General features: G+C 46.8%; 1 protein-coding gene across 1 annotated transcript in view; it reads right to left on the bottom strand.

The window, feature by feature from the left end:
- Window positions 1-24,015, bottom strand: part of UVSSA (UV stimulated scaffold protein A) — a 169,120-nt gene that overhangs the window by 34,492 nt on the left and 110,613 nt on the right. Inside the window, exons 11-12 of the mRNA XM_075346804.1 lie at window positions 13,936-14,119; window positions 13,752-13,863 (exon numbers count right to left, since the gene is read on the bottom strand). Coding sequence (XP_075202919.1) covers window positions 13,752-13,863; window positions 13,936-14,119 — 296 coding nt within the window. The remainder of the gene's footprint in view (window positions 1-13,751; window positions 13,864-13,935; window positions 14,120-24,015) is intronic.

Genomic DNA, 24,015 nt, shown 5'->3' with positions numbered 1-24,015 from the left:
GTCATTTTTTAACTGACCGCCGGGCGGGAGCAACGCAGCCTGTAACGTTTTTTGAGCAGAGTGTTCCGTAGGATTTCGCTGCGCATGCGCTCTCTGGCTCCCCACCCCCGTAACCAGGATAAACATTGGGTAACCAAGCAATGCGCTTTGGTTAGTTACCCGATATTTACAGTGGTTACGGGTGCAGGGAGCCCGCGCTAAGCGGTGTATGCTGGTAACCAAGATAAATATCGGGTAACCAAGCAAAAAGTGCTTTGCTTATACCCGATATTTACCCTGGATACAGTGTGCAAGGAGGCCGACACTTCACCACTCGGCTCCGCCCCCTCCCGCACTCCGCATGTGTACACATACACACACACATACATACACACACACACACACACACACACACACACACACGTCCCCAGCCCTGCAGTCCCCACGGCACTGACGTCCTCAGCTCCACAGCCCCGCCCCCTCGCTCTCCGCCCCCTCTCGCACTCCGCATGTACACACGCATGTAGACACACACACACTCACTCAACTGTCCCCAGCCATGCAGACCGCGGCACTGACGTCCTCAGCTCCGCCCCCCGAACGCCGCCCCCCGAACACAACGGAGTACGACAAAGAAATTCTTTTCTTTGTCACTGTTGTCATCCGTTGTACAACGCATCAGTCACATGCGTCAAGCAACGCATGTGACTGATGCAAAACAACGGAAGTGTGAACGTAGCCTAATCCTTTCACCCCAAGCCAGTTTTTACCTTCCTGACCAGGCCAAATGTTACAATTCTTACCAGTGTCATTTTATGAGCTTATAACTGTAACGCTTCAAAGGCTCTTGGTGATTCTGAGATTTTTTTTTCAGGACCCTTTGTACTTTACATTAGTGGTACATTTTGGTCGTACGTTTATTTCTGAAAAAAAATAAACTTTTTTCAAACTTTTAATTTTTAAGCCCCTAAACCAGAGAGAGTTCTGTCACACAAAATAGTTAATAAATAACATTTCCCACATGCCTACTTTAATTCAGCACAATTTTTTAAACACACACACACAAAAAAAAAAAAACAAGTTAGAAGGGTTAAAAGTGTATTAAGAATTTCTCATTTTTGTAACAAAACCAATTTTTTTGAGGGCCACATCACATTTGGAGAGGCCTATGTAACACAAAATACCCAAAAGAGACACCATTCTAAAAACTGCACCCCTCACACTGCTCAAAACCACATTCTAGAGCTTATAAACCCATAAGGTGCTTCACCACTAAAGCAATGTAGAAGGAAAAAACAAAAATTTTACTTTTTCCAACAAATATTGGTCTAGCCCCAATTGTTGCATTTTCACAGGGGTAGCAGTACAACATGCACAATAAATTTAATTGTGCAATTTCTCCTGAGTACGCTGATACCCTATATATGGTGTAAATCTACTGTTTGGGTGCACGGCAGGGCTTGGAAAGGAAGGAGCGCCATTTGAAATTTGAAGTACAAAATTGGCTGGAATAGTCAGCGGATGCCATGTCCGTTTTGAAGAACCCCTGATGTGCCTAAACAGTGGTAACCCCCACAAGTCACTCCATTTTGGAAACTACATTCCTCAAAAAATGTATCTAGAGGTCTAGTGAACACTTTGAACCCCAAGGTGTTTCATAGAATTTTACAATGTTGAGCCATGGAAATGAGAAGAGACATTCTGAGGGAAAAAAATATTCTTTTGCCACAAAAATGTTGCTCTAACCCCATATTTTTGAATTTCACTAGGGTAAAAGGAGGTAATGGACCGTAAAATTTGTTGCGCAATTTCTCCCGAGTACCCCAATAACCCATATGTGGCGGAAGACTACTGTTTTATAGCGTTGAACCGTGACAATGAAAAAAAAATATTTTTTCCCCGCAAAAATGTTGCTTAACCCCAAATGTTTCATTTTCACAAGAGTAATCAGACAAAATACACCATACAATTTGTTGTGCAATTTCTCCAGAATACACCGATACCTCATAAGTGGTATCGGTGTATTCTGTAAAGCGCCATGGAATTAATGGCGCAATAATAATAATAAGTGGCAGGGCTTGGAAGGGAACCATTTGGTTTTTGGAGCGCTATTTTGGGTTGGAATAGATAGCAGACGCCATGTCACATATGAAGAGATCCTTAGGTACCTAAATAGCTGAAACCCCCACAAGTGACCCAATTTTGGAAACTACACCTCTCACGGAACTCAATAAGGGAGTAGTGAGCATTTTAACCCTGAGATTCACAAAATTATATAAACATTGGGCTGAGTAAATGTAAAATTATCATGTTTTCCAATAAAACGTTTCTTTGGCCCCAAGTTTTTAATTTTCAAAAGGGGTATTAGCACAAAATTAAAAAGGTAAAATTTGTTGTGCAATTTCTCCTGAGTACATGTAGTATATTAGCATAATCACAAACTACTTTTCAGGCTCAGAAGGGAAAAAGCGCCATATTGCTATTCAGATTTTGCCAGAATGATTTACAAGTGCCATGTCACATTGGCCAGAACAGCAGAGCTTCCCCATAAATCATGCCATTTTACAAACTACACCCCTCAATTTATCAAAGGATGCAGTGTGCAAAATAACACCACATACGCTTCCCAGAATTTTATACCATTGGGCGGTGAAGAAAAATAATTCTAAAAAATGTTTTAGCACCAAGTTTTTAATTTATAAAAGGGCTATTTGGAAAAAATAGACCACATAATTTGTTGTGCAATTTCTTCTGAGGACACCATTACCCCATATGTGGTCAAAAAATACTTTTCATGCACAGTGCAAAGCACAGGAGGGAAGGAGCACTATAATATAGCACAGATTTTGCTGTTATGGTTTGCGAGTGCCATGTCCCACTGGCAGAGCCCTTGAGGTGTCACAACAGCAGAACCCCCATAAGTGACCCCACTTTACTAACTATACCTTTCAATGAACTGATCTAGGGGTTCAGTGAGCAAATTGACATCAGAGGTGCTTTATGGAATTTTTATACCATTGGGTGATGAAGAAAACAAAATACATTTTTAACACTAAAATGTTATTTTAGCCCCAGATGTTACAATTTCACAAGAGCAAATACGTAAAAATGGCACCAAAATGTGTTAGACAATTTCTGTTGAACGAGGCAAAACCCATATGTGGCTCTATAGCACTGTTTGGCCACATGACACAGTTCGGATGGGAAGGAGGGCGATTTCACTTTTGGAGTGCAGATTTTCTGAGAATAGTTTGCAGACTCCATTTTCAGAGCCCCTAAGTGCCAGAAGAAAAGAATTCCCCGCAACTGACTCCATTTTGAAAATGACACCTCTCTGTGAATTCATATACGGGGGTAGTGACTATTTTGACTCCACGGATGATTTCCAGAAACAAGCAGGGCATGTTGCAAAATGAAAATTGCAAATCGGTCATTGTAGTGCCCATACATTGTAGTGCCCAGCTTATGCTTCCGGAGACATGCACCAAGTAATCAAACGGTCTCTCTTTGCTGCTGTACTGAGAAACATGTTGATGGTGAGTTTTAGGCACACTGTGGGGCTTAGAAGAGAGGTGGGCTCTTTGGATTTGGTAGCACAGATTTAAGTGAATTTCTTTTGGGGGGGGTTAGAGGAATAGGATCCCTGGCATTCTTCCAGAGCCTTTGTGCTACCAGTACTGTGGAAACCCCCTGTATTTCCATTATCAGATAACAGAGTGGGGACTTGTTTTATTTTTGTGGAAAGAAATAAAGCTTTTACTGGGAACATTTTACATGACATTTTGGATCACATTTATCCTGCGCTCTACACTGAGCACTTACATCTAAATCTCCAAATGATGCGTTTCAGATAAAACAAATCATGATCCATTTACTATACACTGATCCATTTACTATAATGATGCAGCAGAGCTACTTTGGACTCTGACTTCTGTTCGGTGGTGTCAGTCTTTTCACCAGCCGTGCTTTCATGAACATTTAAAAAGACGGACACAGCTGGATTATAGGCCAGAGAGAGTTTAAAGTGACTCCCTCTGCCTCGTGAATCTTCCATCAAGGGTTTTGCCTAAATCACGTATTTTAGAGCTTTACATGTAATCCCAGGTGTAAGTCCTCAACATAGAGCGCAGGATAAATGTGAGCCGAGCCTTACTGCGATCTTTGGGTGGAAGAACTAACAAATTAACAGCAGGTCAAGAGTTGGTTTTATTTATTTTTTTATACCATTCACCATGTGGTGTAAGTGATTAAATAGTTTTATTCTTTGGGTCAGTGTAATTACAGCGATATCAGGTTTATATCGGGTTTTTATGTTTGACTACTTCTATACACTAAATACAAAAAAAGGTTTTGGCACCATATTTTGAGAGCTATACCTTTTCTACATTCCTGCCAACAGAGTCATGTGAGGATTTCTTTTATTGCGGGATGAGTTGATCTTTTTATTGGTACCATTTATAAGCATGTAACATTTTTTGATCGTTTTCTATTCTTATTTTTTGGAGGCAGAATGAACAAAATCTAGCGATTCATAAATTTATTTTTTACGCCACTCACCATGTTGTATACTTTGGGTCAGTATGATTACAGCAATACCACATTTATATGATATTTTTTTTTTTTGCTGCTGCTCCTGCTTTTACACAATAAAAGTAATTTTATTGATAAAAAGAATTGTATTTATATCACTATTCTGAGTCCTGAAGCTTTAGGTTTTCGCTGACTGAGCTATATGGCTGCTTGTTTATCGTGGAACAAGATGACAGTTACAGCTATACCATTTACATTCAACTTTTTGATTGCGTTTTATTCCACTTTTTTTATGGCGGTATGATAAATAAGCATTGTTTTTTGCCAAGTCTATTTTTCTACACTGCTCATTGAAGGGGTTAAATAGTGTGACAGTTTTATAGATTGGGTTGTTCTAGATGCAGTGATAATAAATGTATGCTTTTTCTGCTTAGTTTTGTTTATACATAAATATACCGTATTTTTCGGATTATAAGATGCACTTTTCCTCCCAAAAATTTGGGAGGAAAATGAGGGGTGCGTCTTAAAATACGAATATAGCTTTATCTGGGGGTCCTGTCTGTGCGGCGATCGGGCGGCCGGGTGCCTGTGGCTGCGTGCAAGCAGCCGGGTACCTGTGCTTGCGTGCAGGTGGCAGTCAGGTACCTGTGGCTGCGTGCGGGCGGCAGTTGGGTACCTTTGAGGGTGGCAGTCGAGTGCCTGTTCCTCCGTGTGGGCGGCAGCCGGGTGCCTGTCGGTGCCGGCTACCTCTCTGTGCGGGTGGGCAGGCAGCCTCCTGGCTGCTACTCTGTGCGTGCAGGCGGCTGTGCAGCAGGTTACCCTGTGTTACAGTGTGTCCGCGGTCCCAGTTTCAAATCATGGTGCCAGGAGCGGGCGCGTGCGCAGATGGAGCTCTTGGATGAGAGCGCCATCTGCGCATGCGCTCCTCCAGGCGCCATCATTTGAACCGGGACCGCGGACACTCACCCGCCGTCGCTGCTGCCACCACGGACCCTGCCGCACCTGCATACCACGGACACCAACGCGCCTGCCACCACGGATGCCACCGACCCGCCGCACCTGCCAGCACAACCTCTGCCTCCCGTGACCCCGCTTCACCACCACTGCTTCCCCCCTCAGGTAAGACAACACCTGAATATAAGACAGACCCCATCTTTATTTTTTTACCTTTTTTTGTCTAAATTTGGGGTGCGTCTTATAATCCGGTGCGTCTTATAAAGCGAAAAATACGGTACATATTTATTGGTATAATGTTTTTTTCATTGTTTTTGTTCTTTATTTTCTGATTTACTTTTTTTTTTTTTGACAGTCTTTTACTTAGACCCTCTATGAGAGTTTTAAAACTTTTGTTGGTCTAACCGCCCGTATAATGCACAAGCATGGCAATGCATTACACCTTGCAAGTGTTTCACTGACAGCCTGTTAGACCCTGCTTCTGGAAGAGTCTAACAGGCCATCATACATGTCTGACTAGGTCATCACTTGACCTTCAAGTGAAAAAGACCATGCATCACCTCTTGTAGGTGCTCAGGAGAAAATAAGACTAGCATTGGAGGTTAACTCCGGCACACTACCACTTCCCATATGCCCAAAAAAAGGAGGAATACAGTTGTTGGATGTCAAAAAATCCTTTTTCTCTTATTTTATTTAGTGCCAAAAAGTGAAACAGTGCTGTACAATTGTCCGCCAGGAGTCGACGTTTCGGCTAGCAAGCCTTCATCAGGTCGGACAGGCTTGTTGGTAGGTTATATCCCTTTTGGTATATAAGGCCGCACTCGTGACCATGTGTGTTCCAGGTGAATGGCAGTTCTTGCAGTGGGATGTTGGTATCTATTAGCTCTGTAAGTATAGCCTAGGGGGATCGCTGCGGCTAGAGGTATATCTGTCAGTGACTCTTATGGAGTAAAAATAGATGTCCCAGATTCACGTGTAGAATCAGGATGGTATGCCTGACCGAGAATCTAATGATTTGTTAGGTGAAGTACTTGGATAGAGATTACATGAGAAGGGACGCTCCTGTAATGAGGAGTCAAGGTCCAGGATTCATCCTAGTGACTCTGAGGGATATGGCATGGAGGGAGGTCCGTTGGCCCAGTATAGAGTCAAATCAAGCGCCAGTGGTGCCGCAGAGCTGGATCGCACGTCCTGTGCACAGGACGTGCGATCCAGCTCTGCGGCACCACTGGCGCTTGATTTGACTCTATACTGGGCCAACGGACCTCCCTCCATGCCATATCCCTCAGAGTCACTAGGATGAATCCTGGACCTTGACTCCTCATTACAGGAGCGTCCCTTCTCATGTAATCTCTATCCAAGTACTTCACCTAACAAATCATTAGAATCTCGGTCAGGCATACCATCCTGATTCTACACGTGAATCTGGGACATCTATTTTTACTCCATAAGAGTCACTGACAGATATACCTCTAGCCGCAGCGATCCCCCTAGGCTATACTTACAGAGCTAATAGATACCAACATCCCACTGCAAGAACTGCCATTCACCTGGGACACACATGGTCACGAGTGCGGCCTTATATACCAAAAGGGATATAACCTACCAACAAGCCTGTCCGACCTGATGAAGGCTTGCTAGCCGAAACGTCGACTCCTGGCGGACAATTGTACAGCACTGTTTCACTTTTTGGCACTAAATAAAATAAGAGAAAAAGGATTTTTTGACATCCAACAACTGTATTCCTCCTTTTTTTGGGCATATGGGAAGTGGTAGTGTGCCGGAGTTAACCTCCATCACTTGACCTTCAGCTGAAATGACATCCCTCGGCTCCCCCGTGCTCATGTCAAGGGGGTGCTGGACAGGTGAGAGAAGGAGCCCACCCCCTCTCACAAACTTCTTAATGCCAAGATCGCTATTAATCACAGCATATAGAAGACTGTACATTGCTTCAGGTCCTGATGATGTCGGAGGTCAGAACTCCCGTTTTCACCGTATGCCAGATCCCAGCTTGACTGCCGACCGTAGAGAAATGTCTGTGCTACACAAAGCCCAGCAAGTGTCCACGTTTATATACTTTCACAGTCGGGACAGGTTAAATGTCACTATCGGCAATTTTAACAGTCTATACACCTAGATCGAGAGAGCTCTGATTGCTGCTGTTAGAGGCTGTGTAACACAGCTGGCACCCTCCGTGTATAGAGAAGCCTCTAATCCTGATCCCACTGCATTCATGTGCACCTAACAAGCGACATACATTGTACATCACATACTTAGAAGAAGTTATTCGATTTCAGAAACCCTCTGTGGCCCACTGAAGTTTAAAAAAAAAAAGAACAAACTGTGCTCTACTTACCATCCCCAGGTCCAGAGCTGAATCTTTGCTGTTGCTCCTGCTGTCTTTTATGGTCTGCAGTGCTGCAAAACGTTGACAACGCTGCAGCCAATCACAGTGTCTCGTTCCGTCAACTTGGGCAGACCCATGAAGCTCAGTGATTGGCTGCAGCGCTCAACATAACGTCAGTGCTGCAGATAATAACAAACATTGGTAGTAGTGGCAGAGTCTCAGCGCTGGACCCGGGGGATGGTAACTAAAGTACAGTTTGTGTTTTTATTCGGAAAGAGGGATTTTCTCTAAACAGAAAACCTCTTTTAAAAGGGTCATCCCAAGAAGGCAACTTATTACTTTTCCGCAGAAAAATGGGGCAACCCAAATCCCCTATTTGAATGGAGTCCAGGTCGAAATGGTACTACTGCTCCAATGAAAGGCTACGGGACTGACAGATAGACAACTGCTGCAGCTAGTCATGTGATGGACATACAAGAGTGTCGATTCCTGCCCCTGTATGTTTATCACTTGACTAGTTGACCAATTTTAATGGCAGCAAGCAGAGCTCTTGAAAACGGTGGAAAAATGATGGTGTGGATGCGGGAACATCCCTCCATTTCAGAGCTCCAATCTTAAAAGTTCGGACCCCCAGGAATGGTGATCTGATCCCCCAATTCTGCAGTTATGGTGGTCCGAGCCCATTTTAATATTCTACTAGCTGTAGTACCCGGGTGTTGCCTGTGATAGTAACTGTGTCTCTCTCTCGTTCCCCATGCCCGTCTCGTTCCCCGTGCCCGTCTCGTTCCCCGTGCCAGTCTCGTTCCCCGTGCCCGTCTCGTTCCCCGTGCCCGTCTCGTTCCCCGTGCCCGTCTCGTTCCCCGTGCCAGTCTCGTTCCCCGTGCCAGTCTCGTTCCCCGTGCCAGTCTCGTTCCCCGTGCCAGTCTCGTTCCCCGTGCCAGTCTCGTTCCCCGTGCCAGTCTCGTTCCCCGTGCCAGTCTCGTTCCCCGTGCCAGTCTCGTTCCCCGTGCCAGTCTCGTTCCCCGTGCCAGTCTCGTTCCCCGTGCCAGTCTCGTTCCCCGTGCCAGTCTCGTTCCCCGTGCCAGTCTCGTTCCCCGTGCCAGTCTCTGTCTCTTTCTGTCTCTCTTTATCCCTCTCACCACCGACATCAAATTACCTCACACATAAGCTTCTTATACTGACAGTTGCTATTAATAGCCTGCAGCTTTCCCCTCCATTCTGTTTAATGGAGGCAGGATTTTTGGAGAGTAACTGTAAAGCGCAGGGTTAAATTTTCCCGCCCATAGTCTATGACGTTCCCTGAGTCACATGTAGTGTCTGTGCAACTGCGACGGCGCGGATTCCTTTAGCGGACATACATACATACACACACTCAGCTTTATATATTTGATTTACCCATTTTGATTGTTTATATTTTCAATTCCTTTTTTTCGCCTTTCAAAAAAAAAAAAAAAAAAAAAGTGGAAATCCCATCACCACCCATGTGATCCAGTTCAATTCCCGTCTCTACCTCCAAGGCTGGTGCGAGACCAAAATCGAGATACGGAGGATTAAGGGGGCCGCGTGTAAAAGACTTTACCTCGCAGAAATAATAAGGCGTCACAGTTTAGTAACCGAGTGGACCGAGAGATTGTTTAAACACAAGGAAGGAATACCGCCACTCGGTGAAGATAAAACGAGCGCCGGAGTCAAATGAAGGAGCAATTTAAAGGCTTTTCTAAAAAATCAATAAAAGAGAAAAAAAAAAAACAGCAAATTTTTTTTTCTTTTCTTTTTTTCCCACAGCTGATGGGGTCTTTGTGTATTGTTACCGAAATTTAGTGGCAGGGGAAAGAAAATGACACAGTTTGCGGAGGGACGCGAGGAATCAATACTGTAGTTAGCGGAGAGATGCTATTTCACAAGTGACTGGCTCAGGTACGGCCTCCGCTGGATTGTCCTCATACCTGCCCGTTAACAAGCGGCCGTCCTCGCCGGCGACACGAGAAATAGCCACTTAATTTGCTTTAGTGTTTGAAGCCGCTGGAAATGATGAACACTGCAGATTAACAGGTCAGAGCAATCAGGTTTAAACCGCAGGGGTCAGCTCCCAGCCGGAGGGGACCGAGAACATGTGGTCGGGGGCCTGCGCATCTAATACCTTCCCTCCAACGCACGCAGAATCAAACTTTACAATGGATTTGGGAAAAAAAAACAAACAACAAAAAAACAACTATTCAGTAGTCAACAACAAACAAAAAAAATCGACAATAAACTAAAAAGAATGCAAAAAAAAAATAAAAATATAGGTCTAAATTATTATTTTTTTTTTTTTTTTATTTTTTTTTTACATTATTGGTAGTGATGGGTGGACTCGCAGATAACCGGAACCAGTGGCCCCAACTGGATTAAAAAAAAAAAAAAAAAATCCGGTTCCAACTCAGATATCTGGCCGGACACCAGTGACTATATACGTCTATGGGGACCAGAATCCGGCCATTAAAAATGTTGGTAGAAGGGATAGGGGGATAGAAGCAAGCACGCTGTACTTACCATGGCTCCGATGCGGCTGTAACTGCTTCCAAGCCGCTCATTAACTTCATTGCATATGCACTGCTTTCCACACCCACCGGTGTTCGTGATTGGTTGCAGTCAGACGTGCTCCCAACCTGAGCACGGCCCTCCACCAGTCACTGCAGGTAATCTGACCTCAGGTTACCCCTTATTACCCAGATTGCCACCGCTCCACTGCAATCAGGAAGAGCTGGGATTGTCGCATCTAATGGAAGGGACAATTCTGGGCTGCTGCAGGCTGCTATTTTTAAGCTGGGGGGGCCCAATGTACATGGGTCTCCCCAGCCTGAGAATACAAGCCCTCAGCTGTCGGGCCTTATCATGGCTAGGTATCAAAACTGGAAGAGTAAGAAGGGGCACACCGTTTTTTTCAATTATTTATTTACATAATTAAAAAAAGTCGGTTCCTCATATTTTGATACACAGCACACGGCTGGTGGCTGAAGCCTGTAACTGTGGGCTTTATCTGTGCTGGTATCATAATATGGGGGACCTTATAGACCTGGTTTGTGATTGGAGGCATCAGACGTGCGGTCACTCAGGGTGGGGGCGCGTCTGACTGCAACCAATCACGGATGCTGGTGGGCGGGGAAAGCAGTGCATATGCAATTAAGGTAATGAGCGGCCAGGAAGCGGTTACATTCGCGCCGGAGCCTTGGTGAGTATGAGCGCTTTATTATTTTTTTCTTTATTTTTATGCTCAAATCTCATCCTCATGGTTAATACGGATTTTATGTGCTGTACACGTACGCCGTCACTGAGATCAGTAGTTGGCTGCAGCGGTCACATGATCAATGGATGTGATGTCATCACCTCTGGCATCGGCAGGGTGATGGAGTCACTAGTGCAGGAGACTGATTGTCAGCTTAATGGCCTTACGTCGCATTATGTCCATACTTCACTGTAAATTTTAGGTCGCTAATGATTGCGGTTTAATGACGGGGGGGGGGGGGGCTTCATCAGGCAGATTTTTGCCACTAAGCATTATGAAAACACAGTAGCCACTTAGATTTGTGAACCCACAAAAGCCTGGATATAAACATGCAAGGCAGAATCACAAGGGCAAACAAAAAACAAAACCGTATTTAGCGGTGTGCGGTTGTATTTGGGAACAGAATTACAGCATTATACTGCACAGCCATGTATTATTTGGACACTGAATATTATAGCACTGGCATTTGGTACATTGTATACAGTGGAAATTATGTGGGCTGTATATGGCAATATTATCTTAATAGTAGATGGTATTTTTATCTTTTCACTATATGGCGGTATTATGTGTCCTGTGTATGCCATTTTTATCCTTGCACTACATAGTGGTATTATATGCTCTATACACAGCATTGCTGTTATCTTGGCACAATTTGGCGGTACTATGTGTACTTTCTATGGTACTTTTCTCTTAGCACTATATAGTGGTATTAGGTTTCCTGTATACGGCATTATTTTCTTGGCGCTATAAAATGGAATATGTCCTTTATGTGGCATTTGTGTTTTCACATTATATAGTGGTATTAAGTGTTCTGTAATATGACATTATCATAGCATCATATGGCAGCATGTCTTCTGTACATGGCATCATTTTTATCTTTACACTACCTGGTGGCATTACAGGTCCTGTTTATGGGGTTATATTAGCACAATATGTAAATACTGTGTTTTATATTTGACATTTTTACCTAAGCACTATATGGTGGTATTATGTGGGCTGCATAGATCATAATTTTCTTAGCACTTTATGGCAGTATTCTGTGACCTGTATATTTTATTATCTTACCACTACAGTATAAAAGGTTATTATGGGGCCTGGGTATGGCAATATTGTATGAGCTGTATATGGCAGTATAATCTTAGCACTTTCTGGCAATGTATGGGGCTTATAATGTAATGCCACTATATGGCACTATATGGCAATGTAATGTGGCATTATCATTAGCGGCTCCCAGGACATGAAAACAGCCAACAGCCCAGACAAGTGAAGGATTACTGCTGACATTACAGACGCCGGTCCCCTCCTCATACAGAGGAGACAGGCGCCAGATCATCCCTTTAAGCAGGGCTGTGCAGTCGGAGTCAATATCCATTTTGGTGGAGTCGGTATAAAATGGACTGACTCGGACTCCTAAAATATAGAATAAATTGGGTCCAGCGGTTCACTGCAGAATGTGATTAATATTTTTTTCATAAGAATTTGGGAGAGTTGTGAAACGTCTGTTCTATTCCTGATCAGAGGAGCTCGGCTTTTAGTTGAGACGAATCTGTGCTGCACTTCAGCTCCATGATATAAGTAGTGATGCTACCATTCTACTACAGTAAATTCATCACACATGGGTCATGTACAGATGAAACCAGAAGTTTCCCTCCACTCTCTATAAAGACACATCTGCAGGTTTTTCCCTCTGCTCTGTACAAAGACACATCTGCAGGTTTTTCCCTCTGCTCTGTACAAAGACACATCTGCAGGTTTTTCCCTCTGCTCTGTACAAAGACACATCTGCAGGTTTTTCCCTCTGCTCTGTACAAAGACACATCTGCAGGTTTTTCCCTCCGCTCTGTACAAAGACACATCTGCAGGTTTTCCCTCCGCTCTCTATAAAGACACATCTGCAGGTTTTTATATAGAGAGCGGAGGGGAAAACCTGCAGATGTGTCTTTATAGAGAGCGGAGGGGAAAACCTGCAGAGGTGTCTTTATAGAGAGCGGAAGGAAAATCTGCAGATGTGTCTTTATAGAGAGTGGAGGAAAAAACCTGCAGATGTGCCTTTATAGAGAGCGAAGGGAAAAACCTGTAGATGTGCCTTTATAGAGAGCAGAGGGGAAAACCTGCAGATGTGTCTTTATAGAGAGCAAAGGGGAAAACCTGCGGATGTGTCTTTATAGAGAGCGGAGGGGAAAACCTGCAGATGTGTCTTTATAGAGAGTGGAGGGGAAAACCTGCAGATGTGTCTTTATAGAGAGTGGAGGGGAAAACCTGCAGATGTGTCTTTATGGAGAGCGGAGGGGAAAACCTGCAGATGTGTCTTTATAGAGAGTGGAGGGGAAAACCTGCAGATGTGTCTTTCTAGAGAGTGGAGGGGAAAACCTGCAGATGTGTCTTTCTAGAGAGTGAAGGGGAAAACCTGCAGATGTGTCTTTCTAGAGAGCGGAGGGAAAAACCTGCAGATGTGTCTTTCTAGAGAGCGGAGGGAAAAACCTGCAGATGTGTCTTTATAGAATGTGGATGAAAACTTCTGGTTTCAACCGTATGAGGCAGTCTGAGTCGGAATCAGGAACATCGAGGAGTCGGAGGTTTGGCTTCCCGACTCCACAGTCCTGCCTTTAAGTGCCCGTGCTATAGGAATAAATAATGGCGCCCTGGTGTGCAGGAGGCACATGCAGACTGACACACCTTGCTCTCTGGCCTGCTTCTCAAACTGCTCCTTGGCTTCTCTCTCCCGATCCTCGGCATTCTCGGGCACCCCGAGCTCATCTCGTGGGATTATCTTCCCATGGAAAGGACACTGCAAAAGAAAAATGGTAAACTTTAAAATCAGAGCACAAACAGCATACTAATCCCCCCGGACGCCGCCCACCTTTATCCGGTCCTGCCTCTCGCACAGGGACCCGTTGGGCAGCGGCGCCTTGCACTTGTGTTTCACGGGCTCAAACTTTCCTGGGAATGAGATGTACCGGGTTTTCAGCATGGCCTCCACTTCTTTATTCTCCACCTCCTCTTCTGTCTCGTTGGGGGCCCAGAAGCGATGCTGGGAGCTGAACCTAAATTTAGGAAGAAAACTACTTTTACACAGATCAATCGCTAGATATACACACACACTCCCCCGAGACCAATGGCCAAGAACCCCAATCAGAGCTGACGCCATGTCTTATCCAGGCGCCTACGGGGAAGGTTCCTGTGAATCTAAGTTGTTCCTTCTGCATCATGGTATCAGACTCCCCGGCGCCAAATGCGGCCACGCTAAATGCCCCGGCGCCAGACGCACCCACGCTAGAAGCCCCGGCATCAGACGCACCCACGCTAGATGCCCCGGCGCCAGACGCACCCACGCTAGAAGCCCGGCACCAGACGCCCCCACACTAGATGCCCTGGTGCCAGACACCCCTACACTAGATGCCCCAGCACCAGACGCCCCCACACTAGATGCCCTAGTGCCAGACGCCCCCACACTAGATGCCCCAGCACCAGACGCCCCCACACTAGATGCCCCGGCGCCAGACGCACCCACACTAGATGCCCCAGCACCAGACGCCCCCACACTAGATGCCCCAGCACCAGACGCCCCCACACTAGATGCCCCAGCACCAGACGCCCCCACACTAGATGCCCCGGCGCCAGACGCACCCACACTAGATGCCCTAGTGCCAGACGCCCCCACACTAGATGCCCCAGCACCAGACGCACCCACACTAGATGCCCTAGTGCCAGACGCACCCACACTAGATGCCCCGGTGCCAGACGCACCCACACTAGATGCCCCAGCTCCAGACGCCCCCACACTAGATGCCCCAGTGCCAGACGCCCCCACACTAGATGCCCCAGCACCAGACGCCCCCACACTAGATGCCCCAGCGCCAGACGCCCCCACACTAGATGCCCCAGCACCAGACGCCCCCACACTAGATGCCCCAGCACCAGAAGCCCCCACACTAGATGCCCCAGCGCCAGACACCCCCACACTAGATCCCCCAGTGCCAGACAACCCTGCGCTAGATGTCCCGGCACCAGACGCCCCCACACTAAATGCCCTGGCGCCAGACACCCCCACACTAGATACCCTGGCACCAGACACCCCAACACTAGATACCCTGGCACCAGACACCCCAACACTAGATACCCTGGCACCAGACACCCCAACACTAGATACCCTGGCACCAGACACCCCACACTAGATCCCACAAGCTCCAGACGCCCCCACATTAGATGCCCCGGTACCAGACGCTTCTGCGTTAGATGTCCTGGCACCCTCATGCTAGATGCCCTGGGGTCAGACACCCCTGTGCTTGATGTCCCAGCACCCCTATGAAAAATGCCTCAGCACCGGACGCCCCCACGCAAGATGCCCCAGCTAGAGATGCCCCCATGCTAGATGACCCGGTACCAGAGACCCCTGAGATAGAGGTCCTCGCACCAGACGCCCACCACACTATATGAAAAGATGCCAGATGTCCCTGCGCTAGATGCTCCGGCATCAGACACCTTCACGCAAGATGCCCCAGCATCGGACGCTCGCAGGCAAGATGCCCTGGTTCCAGATGCCCCTGCGCTAGACGTCTGGGCATTAGACGTCCCCACGCAAGATGCCCCAGCATCGGATGCCCCCACTAAAGATGCACCACTACTAGATGCCCTACCTCTAGACATCCCCCCACTAGATGCCCCTGCGCTAGATGCCCAGGCACAAGACACCCCCACGCAAAATACCCCAGTACCAGACGCCCCCACGAAAGATGTCCTGGCACCGGTCGCCCCCACACTAGATGCCCTGGTACCAGACGCCCCTACGCTAAATGTCCCGGCATCAGACACCCCCATGCTAGATGCCCCCGATGCCCCTGCCCTTGATGTTCCGGCACTAGACACCCCCACGCAAGATGCCCCAGCACCGGACGCCCCCACGCTAGATGCCCCAGCACCAGACGCCACTACGCAAGATTCCCCAGCACCAGACATCCATGCGCTAGTGCTTAGACGTTTTCAGGCCCTGCTTACTTACAGATAACCTCTTTAATACAGTGCTGGCCAAAAGTATTGGCACCCCTGCAATTCTGTCAGATAATACTCAGTTTCTTCTTGAAAATGATTGCATTCACAAATTCTTTGGTATTATTATCTTCATTTAATTTGTCTTCAATGAAGAGAAGAGAAAAAAAAAAAGTGTCATAAAGCCAAACTGGATACAATTCCACACCAAACATAAAAAAGAGGGTGGGCAAAAGTATTGGCACTGTTTGAAAAATCATGTGATGCTTCTGTAATTTGTGTAATAACAGCGCCTGTAACTTACCTGTGGCACCTAACAGGTGCTTGCAATAACTAAATCCCACTTGCAGCCAGGTGACATGGATTAAAGTTGACTTAACCTCTGTCCTGTGTCCTTGTGTGTACCACATTGGAGCATGGAGAAAAGAAAGAAGACCAAAGAACTGTCTGAGGACTTGAGAATCCAAATTGTGAGGAAGCATGAGCAATCTCAAGGCTACAAGTCCATCTCCAAAGACCTGAAAGTTCCTGTGTCTACGGTGCGCAGTGTCAGCAAGAAGTGTAAAGCCCATGGCACTGTGGCTAACCTCCCTAGATGCGGAAGGAAAAGAAAAATTGACGAGAGATTTCAGCGCAAGATTGTGCGGATGGTGGATAAAGAACCTCAACTAACATCCAAACAAGTTCAAGCTGCCCTACGGTCCGAGGGTACAACAGTGTCACCCCGTACTATCCATCGACGTCTGAATGAAAAGGGACTGTATGGTAGGATACCCAGGAAGACCCCACTTCTTACCCCGAGACATAAAAAAGCCAGGCTGGAGTTTGCCAAAACTTACCTGAGAAAGCCTAAAACGTTTTGGAAGAATGTTCTCTGGTCAGATGAGACAAAAGTAGAGCTTTTTGGGAAAAGCCATCAACATAGAGTTTACAGGGAAAAAAAAAAAAAAAGGCATTCAAAGAAAAGAACACGGTCCCTACAGTCAAACATGGTGGAGGTTCCCTGATGTTTTGGGGTTGCTTTGCTGCCTCTGGCACTGGACTGCGTGACCGTGTGCATGGCATTATGAAGTCTGAAGACTACCAACAAATTTTGCAGCATAATGTAGGGCCCAGTGTGAGAAAGCTGGGTCTTCCTCAGAGGCCATGGGTCTTCCAGCAGGACAATGACCCAAAACACACTTCAAAAAGCACTAGAAAATGGTTTGAGAGAAAGCACTGGAGACTACTAAAGTGACCAGCAATGAGTCCAGACCTGAACCCCATAGAACACCTGTGGAGAGATCTCACAATGGCAGTTTGGAGAAGGCCCCCTTCACATCTCAGGGACCTGGAGCAGTTTCCCAAAGAAGAATGGTCTAAAATTCATTCCAGGAGAGCATTGTAAGAAGATCATTGATGGTTACCGGAAGCGGTTGTTCGCAGTTATTTTGGCTAAAGGTTGTGCAACCAAGTATTAGGCTAAGGGTGCCAATACTTTTGTCTGGCCCATTTTTGGAGTTTTGTGTGAAATGATCAATGATTTGATTTTTGTTTCATTCTCTTTTGTGTTTTTTCATTGCAAGCAAAATAAATGAAGATAATACCAAAGAATTTGTGATTGCAATCATTTTCAAGAAGAAACCGAGTATTATCTGACAGAATTGCAGGGGTGCCAACACTTTTGGCCAGCACTGTATGACAGTAGCCAACTAGATTATCACTGCAGACCTGGCTCCTGAGACCTTAGGCCTGTGATCTTCAGCCCACAACCTTTAGACTGTTGCAAAACTACAACTCCCAGCATGCACTGAAAGCCTTTTACTTCGTAAGTAACAGACACCAAATGCCAAACTCCACAGTGTGACATCTGTAAGAAATGACGAGCGCTGGCACTCATGATCTGAGCACAGACTTTCCTATGCCCTAACATTGAGTGACTGAAGCCAGAGAACACACGCCACACTGCTACATCTGTACATCCCCAGCCGTGTTACTGCAGAGCCTGTCTTATTGGATCAGTATGGAATGCAGGATGACAAACTCGGCTCCACTACATCTGTCAGAAATAGAATCAGTCAGATTCAGTCGTCACATCAATGCTATTACCAATTACACACTCCACAGAGGACAAGCCCCTCTATAAGAAGATGCAGGCGACCAACTCATCTCTGCTACATCTGTAGAAACAAGTGTATAACATCAGTGAGGTTTCCGGCTGTATTTTGATATCACATTAATGAAGAAGTCGCCGCACTATCCCCGTCCACCATCGCTGTCTATTGCACATCTACATCCTATGTATTTTTCTGCCTCACTAAATGTGGAAGTCTCCTCTGTGCCGTCCGCCCTGGCTAACGAGTTGACAGGTCGGCGAGTGCCCGTCGCCGGCTATGGATGGGATGTATTACGCCATCACTGCCCTAACCTGACATAAGTTTAGCTACAAATTCATCTCGTCCAGAAAGCAATTACACGACACAAGTATGTGGTCAATACGGCTTTGGCTGAGATAACCTCGGCGTGCCGGGGATGAGGTGAACACAAAACGGTAAAGCCGCTGCTCAATGTATGTGCTTACAGCTGTCAGCGGGCGTGAGATGTGCCGGCCGCAGTAATGGATGTCACACTGCAGCACCTTACGAGAGCTGCAGTAACAGACACGGCCTATGGGCAGGGGGGGCGCCGTTTCAGGTATTTTTTCCCCACTTTGAAGAACCACAATTAGACAGTAAATTTGTTTTTCTAATTATTCAGGATTTCATATTTTAAAACCTTGCTTTTTTCACTCTGACATTTCCAAACATGCAGCATTTTCCTTCCAATCAAAATGATTATCCCCATGGCGGAAGTCCTCCGGATTCTGTTCTACGTCAATGAGGTTTGTTGGGCACAGTTGATGCCTCTTATGATAACGCAGAAGGAAACAGAGACTAATAAGCCCTTTATTAAAAGGCAAAAAAATCCACAGGATCCAGCAGTGAGAATATATAATAGGCACAGCTCACCTCCTCCCTCTTCCTGCAGTCACCTCCGCACAGGTCTCAGAACATAGAAAAAAAAGAGAAAAAAAAAAGAGAAAAAAAGGGAACCAGCACGATCTGAAATTGGCATGCATCATATAAAAAGTGAAAATTCACAAATTTATTCCAACTGTACTATAATAAAAAAAATGAGATTTTTAGCAAATAATTGATCAATTTTTTGAGCCACCCCTGCCAACGTCACGGCAAATCTCAATAGGGGGGTCATACTCTACATTCTGTATTTCATGTGCCATGCGGCCTCCTAGATAAAGTTAAAAGCAGAACCATAATGGAGCACACATACCTGCAACCTGTATATAGCCGCTTCCATGTTGCAAAAAAGGCACTTGTGGATAGAGACCAGCCCAGGTCCCAGCATGTGGAGCAAGCCCTACACATACCAGGACTATATCAGAACTGATCCTCCCAGTGTCAAACAGCAACCATTGATAAAGGCGGACCAGATCCAAGAATGGTGCTTAATTAGCATTGCCTGTGGAAAGGGGTGAGGTAACTGAGTCTGAACAGCTACCAACAGGAGGAATATATTGCAAGCCAAAATCAGGCGTGCATGGTATGGTGTTGGTCAGACACCAGATTTGTAGCATAACTACGGTCAAAACAGAGAAAAAAAGGGAACCAGCACGATCTGAAATTGGCATGCATCATATAAAAAGTGAAAATTCACAAATTTATTCCAACTGTACTATAATACATCTTGGATCTGGTCCGCCTTTATCAATGGTTGCTGGTTGGCACTGGGAGGATCAGTTCTGATATAGTCCTGGTATGGTGCAGAGCTTGCTCCACATGCTGGGACCTGGGCTGGTCTCTATCCACAAGTGCCTTTTTTGCAACATAGAAGCGGTTATATACAGGTTACAGGTATGTGTGCTCTATTATGGTTCTGCTTTTAACTTTATCTAGGAGGCCGCATGGCACATGAAATACAGAATGTAGAGTAGGACCCCCCTATTGAGATTTGCCGTGACGTTGGCAGGGGTGGCTCAAAAAATTGATCAATTATTTGCTAAAAATCTCATTTTTTTATTTTAGTACAGTTGGAATAAATCTGTGAATTTTCACTTTTTATATGATGCATGCCAATTTCAGATCGTGCTGGCTCCCCTCTCTCTCTGTTTGGTCGTAGTTATGCTACAAATTCTGGTGGCCGGTCACCACCATGCCATGCACGCCTGATTTTGGTTTGCTATGTATTCCTCCTGTTGGTAGCTGTTCAGATTCAGTTACCTCACCCCTTTCCACAGGCAATGCTAATTAAGCACCATCTTGGATCTGGTCCGCCTTTATCAATGGTTGCTGGTTGGCACTGGGAGGATCAGTTCTGATATAGTCCTGGTATGGTGCAGAGCTTGCTCCACATGCTGGGACCTGGGCTGGTCTCTATCCACAAGTGCCTTTTTTGCAACATAGAAGCGGTTATATACAGGTTACAGGTATGTGTGCTCTATTATGGTTCTGCTTTTAACTTTATCTAGGAGGCCGCATGGCACATGAAATACAGAATGTAGAGTAGGACCCCCCTATTGAGATTTGCCGTGACGTTGGCAGGGGTGGCTCAAAAAATTGATCAATTATTTGCTAAAAATCTCATTTTTTTTATTTTAGTACAGTTGGAATAAATCTGTGAATTTTCACTTTTTATATGATGCATGCCAATTTCAGATCGTGCTGGCTCCCCTCTAGGTCTCAGAACATGCCCAAAACACTTCCCCATAAAAGTAAATTGGTGATCATGGCAGCTTACCTCCTCCCTGTGGGACACTGCTACTGAGACAACTCACACATAGAACCCAAAAGGTGATGTTTACAGCCCACCTCTTCCCTGCAGTTACCTCCTCCTTCTTGTAGTCTCCTCTGCCCAGGTTCCAGAGCATGCCAACAATTCTCTTCCATAGAGGTCAATATGTGATTGTTACAGCCCACCTTCTCCTCCCTCTAGTCACCTCTCGATAGGTCCCAGAGCATGCCCACAATACTCTCCCACAGAAGCCAATAAGTGATGTTTACAGCCCACCTCTTCCCTGCAGTTACCTCCTCCTTCTTGTAGTCTCCTCTGCCCAGGTTCCAGAGCATGCCAACAATTCTCTTCCATAGAGGTCAATATGTGATTGTTACAGCCCACCTTCTCCTCCCTCTAGTCACCTCTGGATAGGTCCCAGAGCATGCCCACAATACTCTCCCACAGAGGCCAATAAGTGATGTTTACAGCCCACCTCTTCCCTGCAGTTACCTCCTCCTTCTTGTAGTCTCCTCTGCCCAGGTTCCAGAGCATGCCAACAATTCTCTTCCATAGAGGTCAATATGTGATTGTTACAGCCCACCTTCTCCTCCCTCTAGTCACCTCTCGATAGGTCCCAGAGCATGCCCAGAATACTCTCCCACAGAGGCCAATAAATGATGGTTACAGCCCACCTCCTCCGTGTAGTCACCTCCGCACAGGTCCCAGAGCATGCCCACAACACTCTCCCATAAAGATCAATAAATGATTGTTACAGCCCACCTCCACCCTGTATTCACCTTCGCACAGGTCCCAGAGCATGCCCACAATACTCTCCCATAAAGGTCAATAAGGGATGGTTACAGCTCACCTCTTCCTCTTTACAGTGACTTAACAGATCACACTGCAGCCAGGCAACACTTTTTACACAAGTCATTAGGTAATGATCAAAGTTCCCCTCCTCCCTGCACAGTCACCTCTGCACACGCTAACGGAGCATGCTTACAACTCTTTCCCATAGAATTCAATAGGGGATGGTTGCAGTGCCCTGCACAGGGTACAACGCATGCCCACAACACTCTTCTAGCGAGTCATCATGAGTCATCTCCAGCCTATCGGCTTTTTATGCCCTTACTGCTACTGTAAAGCAACTGCTCAGGCAATGGTCTGTCTCCAAATTGAAGACAGTATATAATTTTATTTTAATTTTTTTTTTTAAATATTACAACCATTAAATAAAAAAAAAAAAATCAGTATGTGGTTTTAACTAAAAGAAAGAAAAACCCCTCAAAGGATGTCTAATCATGGGTGATGGTTACAGCACACCTCCTCCTCCCAACCAGATTATAGAGCACGCCCAAAACAGTCTATTTTGGTCTGTACAGGTCAGAACATTTTACTATAGAAGTCAAAAGGTGATCAGAGATTATTTTCTCCCTGCGCAGTTACCTCTGCACAGCATATTAAATGGGTTTTACCATTAAGAATGAAGGGGTCAACGCACTGATTAGTTGATGCGCCTTGTTTACACATTTTCCAGTGCAGTTGATGCGCCTTGTTTACACAATTTCCAGTGCACTTGATGCGCCTTGTTTACACAGTTTTGGCTACTTTCACACTTGCGTTGAACTGCATCCGTTGCACTGTGTTGTGTGACGGATGTAACGGATGCGTTGCATATAATGGCACAACGGATGCAACGAATCGTACAAAACAAAAAGCTTTTTTTTTTTCTTCTTTACAGTTTTACCGGCAGCAGACTATTGTGAACGATCGCCCGGCGGCCGGGCGCTCAGCTGATCGCTCTCAATAGCCGGCGGCCGGGCGCTCAGCTGATCGCTCACAATAGCCGGCGGCAAGGGCGCTCAGCTGATCGCTCTCAATAGCCGGCTGCCGCTCAGCTGATCGCTCTCAATAGCCGGCGGCCGGGCGCTCAGCTGATCGCTCTCAATAGCCGGCGGCCGGGCGCTCAGCTGAGAGCTCTCACATGCCGGCGGCTGGGCGCTCAGCTGATCGCTCTCAATAGCCGGCTGCCGCTCAGCTGATCGCTCTCAATAGCCGGCGGCCGGGCGCTCAGCTGATCGCTCTCAATAGCCGGCTGCTGGGGGCGCTCAGCTGATCGCTCTCAATAGCCGGCTGCTGGGGGCGCTCAGCTGAGAGCTCTCAATAGCCGGCTGCCGGGGGCGCTCAGCTGAGAGCTCTCAATAGCCGGCTGCCGGGCGCTCAGCTAATCGCTCTCAATAGCCGGCGGCCGGGCGCTCAGCTGATCGCTCTCAATAGCCGGCGGCTGGGCGCTCAGCTGATCGCTCTCAATAGCCGGCGGCCGGGCGCTCAGCTGATCGCTCTCAATAGCCGGCGGCCGGGCGCTCAGCTGAGAGCTCTCACATGCCGGCGGCTGGGCGCTCAGCTGATCGCTCTCAATAGCCGGCTGCCGCTCAGCTGATCGCTCTCAATAGCCGGCGGCCGGGCGCTCAGCTGATCGCTCTCAATAGCCGGCTGCCGGGGGCGCTCAGCTGATCGCTCTCAATAGCCGGCTGCTGGGGGCGCTCAGCTGAGAGCTCTCAATAGCCGGCTGCCGGGAGCGCTCAGCTGAGAGCTCTCACATGTCGGCGGCCGGGCGCTCAGCTGATCGCTCTCAATAGCCGGCGGCTGGGCGCTCAGCTGATCGCTCTCAATAGCCGGCGGCCGGGCGCTCAGCTGATCGCTCTCAATAGACGGCGGCCGGGCGCTCAGCTGATCGCTCTCAATAGCCGGCTGCGCTCAGCTGAGAGCTCTCAATAGCCGGCGGCCGGGCGTTCAGCTGAACGTTTGGCCACCGAGAGACAAAATAAAGTTTCTGTGATTAAGAAAAAATATAAATAAATAAATAATAGAGCATGCGCGGTGAAAAATAAAGGTTTCCGCCGCTCAAAAAAAGGTTACATGCTGCGTTTCTTCCACCCGATGGAGCGTCAAAATAACGACGTTGCATCGTCCAGCGGATGCAATGCTGACACTTGCGTTACAGTGCGTCGTCCATACAAGTCTATGGAGAATAGTGCAGTGCGTTAACGGACTGCGCTATTCTCCATAGTGATGGACTGCGCTGAACGCAAGTGTGAAAGTAGCCTTCCAGTGCGGTCGATGCGCCTTGCTTACACAATTTCCAGGGCAGTTGATGCGCCTTGTTTACACAATTTCCAGGGCAGTTGATGCGCCTTGTTTACAC

The sequence above is a fragment of the Anomaloglossus baeobatrachus genome, chromosome 1, assembly GCF_048569485.1.
Source record: "Anomaloglossus baeobatrachus isolate aAnoBae1 chromosome 1, aAnoBae1.hap1, whole genome shotgun sequence".
NCBI classification, from domain to species: Eukaryota; Metazoa; Chordata; class Amphibia; order Anura; family Aromobatidae; genus Anomaloglossus; species Anomaloglossus baeobatrachus.
The sequence above is the reverse complement of the archived record's forward strand: the minus strand, read 5'-3'. Positions and strand labels throughout refer to the sequence as shown.